At 39.1% G+C, this 15,963-nt stretch overlaps 1 protein-coding gene across 5 annotated transcripts in view; it reads left to right on the top strand.

Annotated features, from left to right (window-relative positions):
• The window catches only part of ELAPOR2 (endosome-lysosome associated apoptosis and autophagy regulator family member 2), a 184,185-nt gene that overhangs the window by 130,857 nt on the left and 37,365 nt on the right, over positions 1–15,963 (top strand). For all 5 annotated transcript variants that reach the window (XM_034667227.1, XM_034667214.1, XM_034667211.1 and 2 more), the window contains exons 11-12: positions 10,846–10,936; positions 11,615–11,717. In XM_034667227.1, the coding sequence (XP_034523118.1) occupies positions 10,846–10,936; positions 11,615–11,717 (194 nt within the window). The remainder of the gene's footprint in view (positions 1–10,845; positions 10,937–11,614; positions 11,718–15,963) is intronic.

Here is a 15,963-nt window from a genome sequence, read left to right as displayed (position 1 = left end):
GCGCGCGCAGGGCGGCTGGCGGGCCACCTGCACCGGGGAGCGGGCGGACCGCGGACCCGCACTCTGGAAACGGCAGACTGAGTCCGTGAGCCGGGAGCGTGCACCACCAAGCATCTCACGGAGCTCCGGAGCTCCGGTGTGCTCACTGGATCGAGGCTGAGACCGGGAGCTCCGGGAGCGTGCGCGGGGCGGCTGGCGGCTGGAGGGCCACCTGCACGGGAGAGCAGGCGGACTCGCGGTCGGCACCCGTGAGACACCAGACTGAGACGGGGAGCTCCGGGAGCCCGCGCGGGGCGGCTGGCGGCGGGCGGGGTTGGAAACACAAAGGACAGAGACGTGCCGGCCCTGGAAGTGAGGGCTGGGACGCCGGGTGTGGGGCGCACAGCCCGGGATGCTGCAGGGTTGAGCAGCACCAACAGAAACAGAGTTAAAGTGGCCAGAACATCAGTGGAGAACGATCCGCGATCCCTCTGTTCTGAGACAGAGGCTGAATTTCAGCCGCTGCTGCTCTCTCAGAAGAGGCATAGCAAACCGCCAGGGAAAGCCGCCAGAGAACAAAAGCCCGGAAATACCGGCTCACAGGGTGCCCATCCCCATCCCCCCTCGCAAGGGACACAGAGACTCTACCCAAACAGGGTTTTCTGAGTACCTGCAGGCAGGCCCCTCCCCCAGAAGGCAGGCTGAAAAATCAAGAAGCCCACAACCCGGAGCGCCTGAGTGGCGCAGTCACCAAGCACCTGTCTTCGGATTAGGGTGTGATCACAACGCTCCGTAAGGAGTCCTTCATCGGGCTTCTCCACCGGGAACCTGCTTCTTCCTCTCCCACTCCTCTGCTTGGGTTCCCTTTCTTGCTGACTGTCTCTCTCTCTCTCAAATAAATAAATAAACTCTTTAAGGAAGAAGCCCACATCCCTAAGATCTCTATAAAACAAGGGCGCACGGCCTGGGTCCCAGTCAACACTTGGGNCAGTCAAAACTAGAGGCTCTGACGGCCAGGGTCACCGAGGCAGAGGAACGCGTTAGCGAATTGGAGGATGGGTTAGTAGAAGAAAAAACGAAAATAGAAGCTGGTCTTAAAAAAATCCACGCCCACGAATGTAGATTACGGGAGATTACTGACTCTATGAAACGATCCAATGTCAGAATCATCGGCATCCCTGAAGGGGTGGAGAAAAACAGAGGTCTAGAAGAGATATTTGAACAAATTGTAGCTGAAAACTTCCCTAATCTAGCAAGGGAAACAAGCATTCGTGTCCAAGAGGCAGAGAGGACCCCATCCAAGCTCAACCAGGACAAACCTACGCCACGGCATGTCATAGTGCAATTCGCAAATATTAGATCCAAGGATACAGTATTGAAAGCGGCCAGGGCAAAGAAATTTCTCACGTACCAAGGCAAAGGTATCAGGATTACGTCAGACCTGTCTACAGAGACCTGGAATGAGAGAAAGGCTTGGGGGGGCATTTTTAAAGCTCTTTCAGAGAAAAACATGCAGCCAAGGATCCTTTATCCAGCAAAGCTGTCATTCAGAATTGATGGAGAAATAAAGACGTTCCAAAATCGCCAATCATTAACCAATTTCGTAACCACGAAACCAGCCCTACAGGAGATATTAAGGGGGGCTCTATAAAGGTAAAAAGGCCCCAAGAGTGATACAGAGCAGCAAGTCACAACCGATACAAAGACTTTAAAGAGAAATGGCATCATTAAAATCATATCTGTCAATAATCTCTATCAATCTAAATGGCTTAAACTCTCCCATAAAACGCCACAGGGTTGCAGATTGGATAAAAAGACATGACCCATCCATTTGCTGTCTACAAGAGACTCATTTTGAACCCAAAGATGCATTCAGACTTAGAGTAAGGGGATGGAGTACCATCTTCCACGCAAATGGACCTCAAAAGAAAGCTGGAGTAGCAATTCTCATATCAGATAGACTGGATTTTAAACTAGAGGCCATAGAGAGAGATACAGAAGGGCACTATATTATTCTTAAAGGAAGTATTCAACAAGTGGATATGACAATTATTAATATATATGCCCCCAACAGGGGAGCAGCAAGATACACAAGCCAACTCTTAACCAAAATAAAGAGACATATAGATAAGAACACAGTAATAGTAGGGGACCTCAACACCCCACTATCAGAAATAGACAGAACACCCTGGCAAAAACTAAGCAAAGAATCAAAGGCTTTGAATGCCATACTCGACGAGTTGGACCTCATAGATATATATAGAACACTACACCCCAGAACCAAAGAATACTCATTCTATTCAAATGCCCATGGAACATTCTCAAGAATAGATCATGCTCTGGGACACAAAACAGGTCTCAGCCAATACCAAAAGATTGAAATTATCCCCTGCATATTCTCAGACCACAACGCTCTGAAATTGGAACTCAACCACAAGGAAAAACCTGGAAGAAACTCAAACACTTGGAGGCTAAGAACCATCCTGCTCAAGAATGACTCGATAAACCAGGAAATCAAAAAACAAATTAAACAATTTATGGAGACCAACGAGAATGAATACACAACGGTCCAAAACCTATGGGATACTGCAAAGGCAGTCCTAAGGGGGAAATACATAGCCATCCAAGCCTCACTCAAAAGAATAGAAAAATCTAAAATGCAGTTTCTATATTCTCACCTCAAGAAACTGGAACAGCAACAGAGGGACAGGCCTAACCCACTGACAAGGAAGGAGTTGACCAAGATTAGAGCAGAAATCAATGAATTAGAGACCAGAACCACAGTAGAGCAGATCAACAGGACTAGAAGCTGGTTCTTTGAGAGAATCCATAAAATTGATAGACCACTGGCAAAACTTGTCCAAAAACAAAGAGAAAGGACTGAGATTATTAAAATTATGACTGAAAAGGGAGAGGTCACGACCAGCACCATTGAAATTGCAAGGATTATTAGAAACTTTTATCAACAGCTATATGCCAAAAAACTAAACAATCTGGAAGAGATGGAGGCCTTCCTGGAAACCTATAAACTACCAAGACTGAAACAGGAAGAAATAGATTTCTTAAATAGGCCAATTAACTATGAAGAAATTGAGTCAGTGATAAACAACCTTCCAAATAATAAAACTCCAGGCCCAGACGGTTTTCCTGGGGAATTCTACCAAACATTCAAAGAAGAAATAATACCTATTCTCCTAAAGCTATTTCAAAAAATAGAAACAGAAGGAAAGCTACCAAACTCATTCTATGAGGCTAATATTACCTTGATCCCCAAACCAGGCAAAGACCCCCTCAAAAAGGAGAATTACAGACCGATTTCTCTAATGAATATGGATGCCAAAATCCTCAACAAGATCCTTGCTAATAGAATCCAACAGTACATTAAAAGGATTATCCATCATGACCAAGTGGGATTCATACCTGGGATGCAAGCATGGTTCAACACTCGCAAATCAATCAATGTGATACATCATATCAACAAGAAAAGACTCAAGAACCATATGATCCTCTCAATTGATGCAGAAAAAGCATTTGACAAAATACAGCATCCTTTCCTGATTAAAACCCTTCAGAGTGTAGGAATAGAGGGTACATTTCTCAATCTCATAAAAGCCATCTATGAAAAGCCTACTGCAAGCATTATTCTCAATGGGGAAAAGCTGGAAGCCTTTCCCTTAAGATCAGGAACACGACAAGGATGCCCACTCTCGCCACTATTATTCAACATAGTACTAGAAGTCCTTGCAACAGCAATCAGAAGACAAAAAGGGATCAAAGGTATCCAAATCGGCAAAGAAGAAGTCAAACTGTCTCTCTTTGCAGATGACATGATACTCTATATGGAAAACCCAAAGGAATCCACTCCCAAACTATTAGAAGTTATAGAACAATTCAGTAAGGTGGCAGGATACAAAATCAATGCCCAGAAATCAGTTGCATTTCTATACACGAATAACGAGACTGAAGAAAGAGAAATTAGGGAATCCATCCCATTTACAATAACACCAAAAACCATGCGTTACCTTGGAATTAACTTAACCAGAGACGTAAAGGACCTATATGCTAGAAACTATAGATCACTTTTGAAAGATATTGAGGAAGACATAAAAAGATGGAAAAATATTCCATGCTCATGGATTGGAAGAATTAACATAGTTAAAATGTCCATACTACCCAGAGCAATCTACACTTTCAATGCTATCCCGATCAAAATACCGAGGACATTTTTCAAAGAACTGGAACAAATAGTCCTTAAATTTGTATGGAACCAGAAAAGGCCCCGAATCTCCAAGGAACTGTTGAAAAGGAAAAACAAAGCTGGGGGCATCACAATGCCGGATTTCGAGCTGTACTACAAAGCTGTGATCACAAAGACAGCATGGTACTGGCACAAAAACAGACACATCGACCAATGGAACAGAATAGAGAACCCAGAAATGGACCCTCGGCTCTTTGGGCAACTAATCTTTGATAAAGCAGGAAAAAACATCCGGTGGAAAAAAGACAGTCTCTTCAATAAATGGTGCTGGGAAAATTGGACAGCTACATGCAAAAGAATGAAACTTGACCACTCTCTCACACCATACACAAAAATAAACTCCAAATGGATGAAAGACCTCAATGTGAGACAGGAATCCATCAAAATTCTAGAGGAGAACATAGGCAACAACTTCTATGACATCGGCCAGAGCAACCTTTTTCACGACACATCTCCAAAGGCAAGAGAAATAAAAGATAAAATGAACTTATGGGACTTTATCAGGATAAAGAGCTTCTGCACAGCCAAGGAAACAGTCAAAAAAACTAAGAGACAGCCCACGGAATGGGAGAATATATTTGCAAAGGACACCACAGATAAAGGACTGGTATCCAAGATCTACAAAGAACTTCTCAAACTCAATACACGAGAAACAAATAAACAAATCATAAAATGGGCAGAAGATATGAACAGACACTTTTCCAATGAAGACATACAAATGGCTAACAGACACATGAAAAAATGTTCAAAATCATTAGCCATCAGGGAAATTCAAATCAAAACCACACTGAGATACCACCTTACGCCAGTTAGAATGGCAAAGATAGACAAGGCAAGAAACAACAATTGTTGGAGAGGATGTGGAGAAAGGGGATCCCTCCTACATTGTTGGTGGGAATGCAAGTTGGTACAGCCACTCTGGAAAACAGTGTGGAGGTCCCTTAAAAAGTTAAAAATTGAACTACCCTATGACCCAGCCATTGCACTACTGGGTGTTTACCCCAAAGATACAGACGTAGTAAAGAGAAGGGCCATATGCACCCCAATGTTCATAGCTGCATTGTCCACAATAGCCAAATCATGGAAGGAGCCGAGATGCCCTTCAACAGATGACTGGATTAAGAAGCTGTGGTCCATATATACAATGGAATATTACTCAGCTATCAGAAAGAACGAATTCTCAACATTTGCTGCAACATGGACGGCACTGGAGGAGATAATGCTAAGTGAAATAAGTCAAGCAGAGAAAGACAATTATCATATGATTTCTCTCATCTATGGAACATAAGAACTAGGAGGATCGGTAGGGGAAGAAAGGGATAAAGAAAAGGGGGGTAATCAGAAGGGGGAATGAAACATGAGAGACTATGGACTATGAGAAACAAACTGAAGACTTCAGAGGGGAGGGGGTGGGGGAATGGGATAGACTGGTGATGGGTAGTAAGGAGGGCACGTATTGCATGGTGCACTGGGTGTTAAACGCAACTAATGAAGCATCAAACTTTACATCGGAATCTGGGGATGTATTGTATGGTGATTAACATAATATAATAAAATAAAATTAAAAAATGGCAGTCATATGGAAAACAGTTTGACAGTGTTTCAAGAATTTTGAATGTTCCTCTTCTCTAAACTGTTTATTCCATTTCTGGGAATTTATACCAGGGAAACAATGTAAAGGTATAAAGAAAGGAATTATTGAAAAATATATTAACTTTGGTGTTAATTAGGAGAAAACAAGCTAAATTTTCAACAACAGGATATGATTAAATAAAATTATGATGTAAGCATGCAAACATAGTATTAAATCATTAAAATTAGATGTAGTAAGGGTTTTTAATGGGAAAATATTTTTAATAGTAATGAGAAAAATCAGAAGACAGTGCTAAATGAAAAAAATCAGAAAATAGAGTATACATTAAAATCTAAGGTATGTTAAAGTGTGTACCAGAAAAAGATTGAAAAGAAATATNTGTTTATTCCATTTCTGGGAATTTATACCAGGGAAACAATGTAAAGGTATAAAGAAAGGAATTATTGAAAAATATATTAACTTTGGTGTTAATTAGGAGAAAACAAGCTAAATTTTCAACAACAGGATATGATTAAATAAAATTATGATGTAAGCATGCAAACATAGTATTAAATCATTAAAATTAGATGTAGTAAGGGTTTTTAATGGGAAAATATTTTTAATAGTAATGAGAAAAATCAGAAGACAGTGCTAAATGAAAAAAATCAGAAAATAGAGTATACATTAAAATCTAAGGTATGTTAAAGTGTGTACCAGAAAAAGATTGAAAAGAAATATATTTAAATGTTAAGAGGTTGTCTCTTGGAAGTGGGAAGTTTCAGGGAAATATGAATTGCTTAATTTTTTTTCATTTAGTTTTGCCTTATTTAATAAATATTCCTCCTTGACTCACATTGCTTTCCAAATCATCATAACAGCACAAAACACTGGTTTAAAAATATATCTATTTTACCTAGTAATTCTTTCACTGGGATTCTTTTCTGAGAAACATACAGAAAACCTTTAACAAAAATAGGTTTATTGTTAGAGTGTCATTTATACTACCTAAAAGATAAAAACAACCCAAATGGTTAAATTGGATATGTGGTCAGAGGAGATAAGTCCAATAGTGTGATTTGGTGAATTATGGATATTAATTATATCCATCTACATGATAAACTATTAATTCAATCATGAATATGTTGAATTATTTATGCATAAAATTGCATATACAATAATGTTAACATATAAATCCATGACACTAAATGTTGTCAACAATAAGATCTCAAAGATGTAAAAATATGTGCATCCAAAGATAGTGAAAAGAGACTCCTCAAAATATTAGCAGTGGTTTTATTGTGGGTAATGGGATTAAAAGTAAGCATAGTTTTCATCTTTAAATTTTTCTGTAGTTTCAAAATGTATAATAAATATAAATATGATTTCTGAAAAATAAGTAATGGTATATGGGGGATGCTTCTCCTTTCCTCATTTAATGTGGCCATTTCAGCCTATGGTACATTGATTATTTCTGTACAGAGAACAGACCTCCTATCACCTTCTATGTGCAGCCCTGTCTCCCCATTCTCTTGACAGTTGTTAGGATATGCTTCTCTCTATTATATGACACTGACTCCTCAGTGAGGTGAGACCCAGTCTTGTCTTTCTAACCTTTGTACATATCATGGTTCTTGGTACTCAGTGAATGCCACTTGAGTGAATAAGTGAGTGAATGCAGAACAGGAGTTGTAAATTAGGGAACAGCAATACAGCAAACTATAAGAAAGAACTCTGGACCCCAAATCTTCTTCATTAAGTAATTTGAAATTTCTAGTTTCCATTGGTTACCTGAAGACTAAGATTTTCCATCTCAGTTTATTAGAATGGATAAAGACCATCTGTTTTAGTTTAAAAAAAAAAAAGCCTAATAGAGAAAAAATGCTATTAGTTTTTCCATTAAATAGCTTCTATGCAAAAATATGCATTACTTGATTCTTCCTGAGGAATCATATGGAATGTCTTTATTGATATTAGGAGTTTGCCTCTGCATGCAATTTGCAACTGCAATGTATACATAGGGAATTCTTTTGGAGTGTTTCTAACTTTGGAGGGAAAGGAGACAAGATGGCAGAAGGGTAGGGGGTCTCATTTCATCTGGTTCCTTGAATTTAGCTAGATATCTGTCAAATCATTCTGAACACCTATGAATTCAACCTGAGATGTAAGAGAAAAATTGCTGGAATTCTACAAATAGAAAAACAACCACTTTTTGCAAAGCAGGAGGAGCAGAGACATGAATCTGAGGTGATATATCAGAAGATAAACCACGGGGGAGGGAAGCCTCTGAAAGCCGGCTCTCAGAAAGTGATATAGCCCCAGAACGCAAAATTGGAACTTCTAGAATTCTGCTCTGGGGAGAGATGTCCCTGCCTGAAAGGTTCTCAGATGGTGAAGCCGGGCAGAGTCCTAGGTGGGACAGTGTGGTCTAAGGATCCCCCGGGGTCACAGAAAGAATGGGGGTGCCTGAGCTAACAGAATTCCCAAGCATTGAAGTGGGGAAATCAGCTGTGGTCAGCAAGCCTGGGAGTGGGCTCTCAACTCTGTTTGCCATAAACCTCAAACCATGGAAGCGTGGGGACCCTGCAAAGGGCAGAAACATGGGGACCCTGCAAAGGGCAGAATCATGGCGACCCTCCTCCTTCCCCCGGGAGGGACAGCAAGGGTGCCATAGGATTGGGCAACTGCTCTCTGTGTGGGGCCCTCCACCCTCTCATGGGGAGGATTGATGCAGGTGCGTACTGCAGCAGTCTATGGAGTTTGGCACACATAAAATTGAAGATTGCTTTTCCCTAAGGGCTTACTGAAGGGGGGGATACGATCTTTCAGCTCCAGGGCTGGAGGTTGGGGTGCTGCCCTTTTTATTTTCATCCACTAAAGCAGGGTGGAAAGCCTTCAGGGAACAGAAGCCACATAGAGCAATCCAAAGCAGCTTACACCAAGCCTGGCCCCCTGGCAAGGGGTGGTACAACTCTGCCCAGGCAAAGGCACCTGAGAATCAGTACAACAGGCCCCTTTCCCGGAAAACCAGCTGGAACATCAGGTGAATACTAAATTTAGGGAGCACACAGAACTGCAGAACTCTAGTGCTAGGGGAAAATAGTATATAGAATTAGAGGGTTTTTTCCCTTATGATTCTTTATCTTCCAGTTTCAATTTTTCCTTTTCTTTTTTTCCTTTTCAACTAGTTTCTTATTTTATCAACTCTTTGTTTTTAAGTCTTTTTTTAACTTTGATTTTTACATTTACATTTTATAGATATATTCTACATTTTTGGCTTTCTTTCACTGTATTCAATTTTATTTTTGTATATATATAAGTTTTGTTTTCTTTACAATTTTGGGATTTAGTGTCTTCTAACAAACAAACCAAAATACACCTACGACCAAGTGGATCACCCTGTTTTGTCCACTGGGAGATTATATCCTCTCCTTCCCCCCCCCTTTTTTTCCTTTTCTTTTTTGGTTTTTGACCTCTTCAGATTTGTCTAGTGTGTATTTTGCTTGGGTCATGGTTGATATTTTTTATTTTGTTCTCTCCCTCATCCATTTTTTTCTGGGCAAAATGACTAGAAGGAGGAATTCACCCCAAAAAAGAACCAGGGGAAAACTCTGCCACAGATCTAATTGATAGTAATATAAGTAAAATGTCAGAGCTGGAATTCAGAATAATGATTATACAGTTACTAGCTGGGCTTGAAAAAAGCACAAAAGACACTAGAGAATCTCTTAGTGCAGAAATAAAATCTTATCAGGCTGAAATTAAAAATGCTTTAACTGAGATGCAGTCTAAAATGGACGATCTAAGAGCTTAGGGTAAATGAGGGAGAAGAAGTTGCCAGTGACATAGAAGACAAGATGATGGAAAGAAGGAAGCTGAGGAAAAGAGAAAAAAACAACTAATGGACCATGAGGGGAGGCTTTGAGAAATCAATGATAACATAAAGTGAAACAATATTAGAATTATTGGAGTCCCAGTGGAAGAAGAAAAAGAGAGAGGGACAGAAGGTATATTTGAGCAAATCATAGCTGAGAACTTCCTTAATCTGGGGAAGGAAACAGTCATTCAAGTCCAGGAGGTAGAGAGAACCCCCCCCCAATCAATAAAAATAGATCAACACCCCAACGTATAATAGTGAAACTTGTAAATTTCAGAGTTAAAGAGAAAATCCTGAAAGCACGTCAAGAGAAGTCCCTAACCTAGAGGGGTAGAAGCATTAGACTGGCAGCAGACCTATCCACAGAGACCTGGTAGACCAGCAAGGCTGTCATTCAGAATGGAAGGAGAGGTAGAGAGCTCCAGGACAAACAGAAAGTAAAAGAATTTGTGATCACTAATCCAGCCCTGCAAGAAATATTAAAGGGGTCCTGTAAGTGAAGAGAGAGCTCAAGAGTAACATAGACCAGAAAGAAACAGAGACAACCTACAGAAATAGGGATTTTACAGATAATTCAGTGGCACTAAATTCATATCTTTCAATAGTTACTCTGAATGTAAATGGGCTAAATGCCCCAATCAAAAGACACAGGGTATCAGATTGGTTAAAAAAGCAAGGCTTATCCATATGCTAGACCTAAAGACACTTCCAGATTGAAATTGAGGGGGTGGAGAAACATTTATCATGCTAATGGACATCAAAGGAAAGCTGGGGTGGCAATCCTTATATCATACAAATTAGATTTTAAACCAAAGACTGTAGTAAGGGATGAAGAGGGACAGTATATCATACTTAAAGGGTCTATCCAACAAGAAGATACAACAATTGTAAATATCTATGCTTCTGACTTGGGAACAGCAATTATATAAACCAATTAATAACAATATTAAACATGGATAATAATACAATAATAGTAGGGGACTTCAACACCCCCCCCCCACTGCAATGGACAGATCATCTAAGTAAAAGATCAACATGGAGTATTTCTAACTTTGAACATAGACGCTAATAGTCTTTTTTTTTTTTTTACTTTATTTAAAAAGGTTGTTGGAAATCAGTAATGGGATTTTTACTGATAAAGATGCCTTATCTCATTTCCAGGTTGGGAGGTGGCTGGAGATCATATCCAGAGTGGGGCTGGAGGTTCGGATAATGATTACCTGATCTTAAACTTGCATATCCCAGGATTTAAGTAAGGAAAACCAATTCTGATTCCTTTCTGTAAGAATCCTCATGCCTGTTTCCCTATAGAAATAGATGAAGTAGGACTGCCTTCATAAAATATACTTATGTTGTGATGGACTTAGCAAATAACAAGCTGTTGTACGATAATGTATTACATTTAAGAATATCTGTAGAATTGGTGGTTGAGAAACTGTAACTATTAGTTGTATATTTAGATGAAGCTGAAAGTTTTAAACAATAATTTTATCCAAACGTTACAACAACCGTGATTATTGGATGCTTAATGAAGAGGTCTTTGTCCAAGATGTTGTTTTCAAGAATATCTTCCGGTTTATAAATTTATTTTTGTCTCAGTTTTATCTGTAAAGTAGTATAACTGTTTAAATCCCTTTTGCTTTAGTTCCCCATGTTGAAGTTTCCCAATAGATATTTTTTCTTGCCTTAGGATGGATGGTAATATTTACACCAGGAGATTCAAGCATATTACCATCATTTTGTAGACTCCTTACTGGGATGGTCTGGGCACACAGGGATGGAGTAAGGAAGAAGTTGTCATTGTGGGGAACCATTGGTTAGGGGAAGAGAGGAGTGTGACTTTCAGCTTAATAGAAAAAGTAACTTAGTTTTGTGCCATAACTGTATTTAGAATATACAATAAATATTGTAATTTTAATCTGTCAAATAGACCACCAACGTCTATGACTGGAGCCATGGGTTCTGAACTGGGAAGAATAACATTTGTCTTTGAGACCCTCTGTTCAGCTGACTGTGTTCTGTATTTCATGGTGGTAAGTGAAAGAGGGGCTTTCAAAGGTGGGTTTCTAAGCTTAGCATTTTCTTTCAAGTGTCCATTCATGCAAGTTGGGATAAGAATCCCATTTTTCTTCCCTTTCTTAGGTCCTTGCAAAAATTTAAAAATATCAAAGGAAGTCACTAATGTGCAGTACAGCCCACAAAGCAAGCTTGTGTTCCTTATGGGGAGGACTGAGCAAGGGGGCTCGGGTGACTGACGGAAGTGAGGGAATATTAATCTGGTAAAAACTCCTTCATAGAGATATGCCACCAGCACAATGAAAATTCTCCTCTAATAACCATTCTGTAGTTCAAACCAGCAGGAAGGAAAACCCTGTATTAATAAGTGAGGGTAGAAAATAATAGGGGTGTAGGGCATTAGGAAGAAGGAAACTCTTCACTGTTAAATTTAATAATTGTTGACAAAGGACTTTACTATATGCGTGTCATAATTTTGCCCAATTTTTTCTAGATGCCTTATACATTTCAACTCTTAGCTTGAGAAAAGTAGCAATACAAAATTTATTAAGACCTTGTGTGGGTATTAGAAGGTTGTTGGCTAAGATTTTAATACTTTAAGTAGTGACTTCATAGACACAGTTTTTGCTTTTTCCCTAATAGACTTTTAGTAGCTAGTTAGCAGTCTGTTAACAGTTTCCTCTGTGATATGTAAGTTAGATAAAGATTTAAATATTTATTTGTGATTACTACTAACTTCAAGGAAGGCAGACTATTTTCTTCTGGGGGGAAAAAAAAGGACTTTGTCGCAGTAAAAGAAGATCATGAATAATCTTCAACACATCCATTTAATACAAACAAATAACCAATAACTCTTCAATTCCCAGCTCTGCCTCCCTATTTCTTTAATCTGTTAGTTTTTTTTCATACTCAGTGTCCTTGCTGAGGTCCAGACTCCCATTATTTCTCAACAGCCATCTATATCCTTTTTCTCCCCGTTCTCTCATATATGCTGTTGTCAAAATTATCTTTATAAACATGAAAACGGTAGTGGAGGCCTCCACAACAAATATACCTCCTTTCCCTTACTGGTTGGTCACTGCTATGGCAGTAGCTTTCGAAGTGTGGTCCCTGGACCAGCATCACCTGGGAATTTGTTAGAAATATAGATTTCTCAGCCCCATCCTAGTCTTAATGAAAAGCTCTGGTGATAGGGCCCAGATATCTGTATTTTAGACAGCCACAGGGGTGGTTCTAATATCAACTAAGGTTTCAAAACCAATAGGCTCTGAATATGCTTCAAATTTCTTAGTATGACATCAGTGTGGCTTTTTGTTCTCTTTGCCCAGCTTCTGTTTACCAAGTCCACTGTTACTACTCACACCTCTTTAGACACCGTGAATTCATTAGAGGAATACCCTGTATTTCAGTTCTCATGCCTTGGCACTCTAAGCTAGAATGGTTTTCTTCCTTTTGCTCTCTTGTCTAGTGAACTCCCACTCATAATTCAAGAGCTGCTCAAACTTCACCTCTTCTGGGAAGCTTTCTCTTAATCCTTTAAATAAAATTAGCCGCTCTCTCCAGCGTGCTCCAAAAACTCTTCGAGAAAACTCTATTTTCATTATGTGATTGTATTGATGTTTTTGTCTCTCTCACTTGACCAAGCACTCCTGAGGAAAGGGATCACAGCTATTTATTTTCGTAAATCAATCTGAGAGTTTTTAGCTCATAGCAGAATCTGTTAGTTTTCTTTCCTCTCTGTTTGATTTGGTTTTCTCACAGGATTTTTTGTGTTGTCAATTAAGTAGTGTATAGAAATCTTTCAAAACCATGCAGTGTTTTATCAAGGTAAGATGGCATTATTTGGGANTTCTTTCCTCTCTGTTTGATTTGGTTTTCTCACAGGATTTTTTGTGTTGTCAATTAAGTAGTGTATAGAAATGCTTTCAAAACCATGCAGTGTTTTATCAAGGTAAGATGGCATTATTTGGGATAATAAATTCTATTATTGGAATAAACATCTAGAAAGATGATGTCTAACAGAGCACTGTCTGTGTATTCTGAGCTTCTTTTAGGAAGTGGCATGTATGGTGGATTGGTCATTTGGTAACGTGGGGAATTCTGTAATGTATGACAAACACATTCTGTTCTTCCTGTCTGTAGTGTGAACTCAAGACACATCTCTTCACAGCATATTTGATTAGTTTATAATGTTTGACTCCTATGTTTATATCATAGGAAGAAACAGACATATCTTGAGCTTATGCCACCATATTGTCAACATCCCAGATTATGTAACAGAAGCTCATCCAAATTTCTAGGTCATCTGTTAGGGTTTCTGTAGGACCACTAATTAGAAAATTCAAGGCTAGCTTTGGTTTTCACTTCAAATTAATTAGATGTGTATTATGTTATTTTGTTGACTTACTGTATTTGTTTTCTAATCACGTTAATGACAGCATATTGGTTAGAATGTCACACATGTGTAGAATATTCTAAATATTGAATTTAGCTAAGGAAATCAGAAATAAAATATTACACAAATTCTTTTGGAATTCAAGTTTAAGCAGAAGAAGATTCTTTGGACTTAAAATAAGATTCTGGTTAATATGCACTTAGAGAAGCCCAGAAGTTGCAATTGTAAATCAGGGGGAACTTAGAATTCCTGTGCAAGAGCAGCCTATCAGAATTTCTCAAGGAAAAAGGCAAACATGGAAAACCTTGCTATTCTGTGAGGAGCCTAGAAGTTTACTGTGAGAAGTTGGAGGAATTATGTTCTCCCTTTGAAGTGTATTTCCTTTTTTAATTTTTTTAACGATTTTATTTATTTATTTAACAGAGAGAGAGAGAGAACACAAGCAAGGGGAGCAGAAGGCAGAGAGAGGGAGAAGCAGGGTCCCCACAGGGCAGGGAACCCAATGCGGGTCTCGATCCCAGGACCCTGGGATCATGACCTGAGCCGAAGGCAAACACTTAACCCACTGAGCCACCCAGGTGCCCCTGAAGTGTATTTCCTAAGCTAGAGTCACATGCACACAGGCACACGCACACACATCCTTAAATGTACTCTACTTTCAGACTTCTTTCAGGTTGTATTGACAATGTGGTTGAAAATTGTAAATACTAAGCTTGTGAGTGCTTGTGTAGACTTGAAGGGAGGTTTTGAGAATTCTAGGGTGACGTGTTCTGCAGATAAATATTCACTGACCCTACAGGGGTTATTGTAAAGACACATATTTGTAATGTATACACATGTATATTAATCCTTAGTTTGTGCTTTTTTAAAATATTTTTCTACTATATATTAGGATATTAATAGAAAAAGTACCAATGTGGTGGAATCATGGGGTGGAACCAAAGAAAAGCAAGCTTATACCCACATCATATTCAAGAACGCAACATTTACGTTTACATGGGCATTCCAGAGAACCAATCAGGGTCAAGATGTAAGTTCCAAACACTTTTTTTTTTTTTTTTTAAATACAAAGATGGTGCTCCCAATGGAAATTTTACAAAATGATCACTCAAATCTCTTGGAGGCAAAGACTTAGTTTTTTTATTGATGTGGGATCAATGGAGTGGATTTGCATAAAAATGGTATATGTATTTTTTGAGAGCAAGAATGTATGAAATTGAATAACACAGTGTATCTTTGGATTGTTCTACACTAAACAGATATTTTTGCTGAAAGCTTAAAAGAAAGAAAATCTGATTTTGTAGTTACTTAAAAACATATTTTTAAAGCTTTCTAAGACTTTGAGAAGGCTGGTGACTGTCTTCCTCTTTTTCTGAATGATCTGACATTTGTCCTGGAGCCATCAACTGGTGTTGGTTTATTATTTCATTGTACTGATATCGCCTTTTATATCCTGGAGAGTGTGTATATACACACAATTGGGTTTATGCACAGAATTACTTATTTTCTTTTACTGCCCCTGCTAGAGTAGACCTTAATCCTCCCCTAAGTAAGTTCCGTTGTATGTTTCAATAGTAGCAGGATCGTTACTTTTGTGGATCTCTATAGATACGACCTTCCCAAGGTGAAAACAAGATAAACCACTTAAAGCTGTGGTGACAAATGCAGAACATTTTCTCTTTTCTCTTTGGGCTTTCACTGGGGAACCCATTCCTAGATATTACTTGACTCTAATTGTTCTTGATGAGTGTTCGGGTTACCATCACATGGGGCATGAACATGCTGTGGAATGCTTCCTCGTCTTCCTGTTGTCTTTACCCCAGACAAAAAATATCAAGTAGTCTAGGGTAGCTCTGTTCTCTACTGAT

The sequence above is a fragment of the Ailuropoda melanoleuca genome, chromosome 1 (assembly GCF_002007445.2).
Source record: "Ailuropoda melanoleuca isolate Jingjing chromosome 1, ASM200744v2, whole genome shotgun sequence".
NCBI classification, from domain to species: domain Eukaryota; kingdom Metazoa; phylum Chordata; class Mammalia; order Carnivora; family Ursidae; genus Ailuropoda; species Ailuropoda melanoleuca.
The sequence above is the reverse complement of the archived record's forward strand: the minus strand, read 5'-3'. Positions and strand labels throughout refer to the sequence as shown.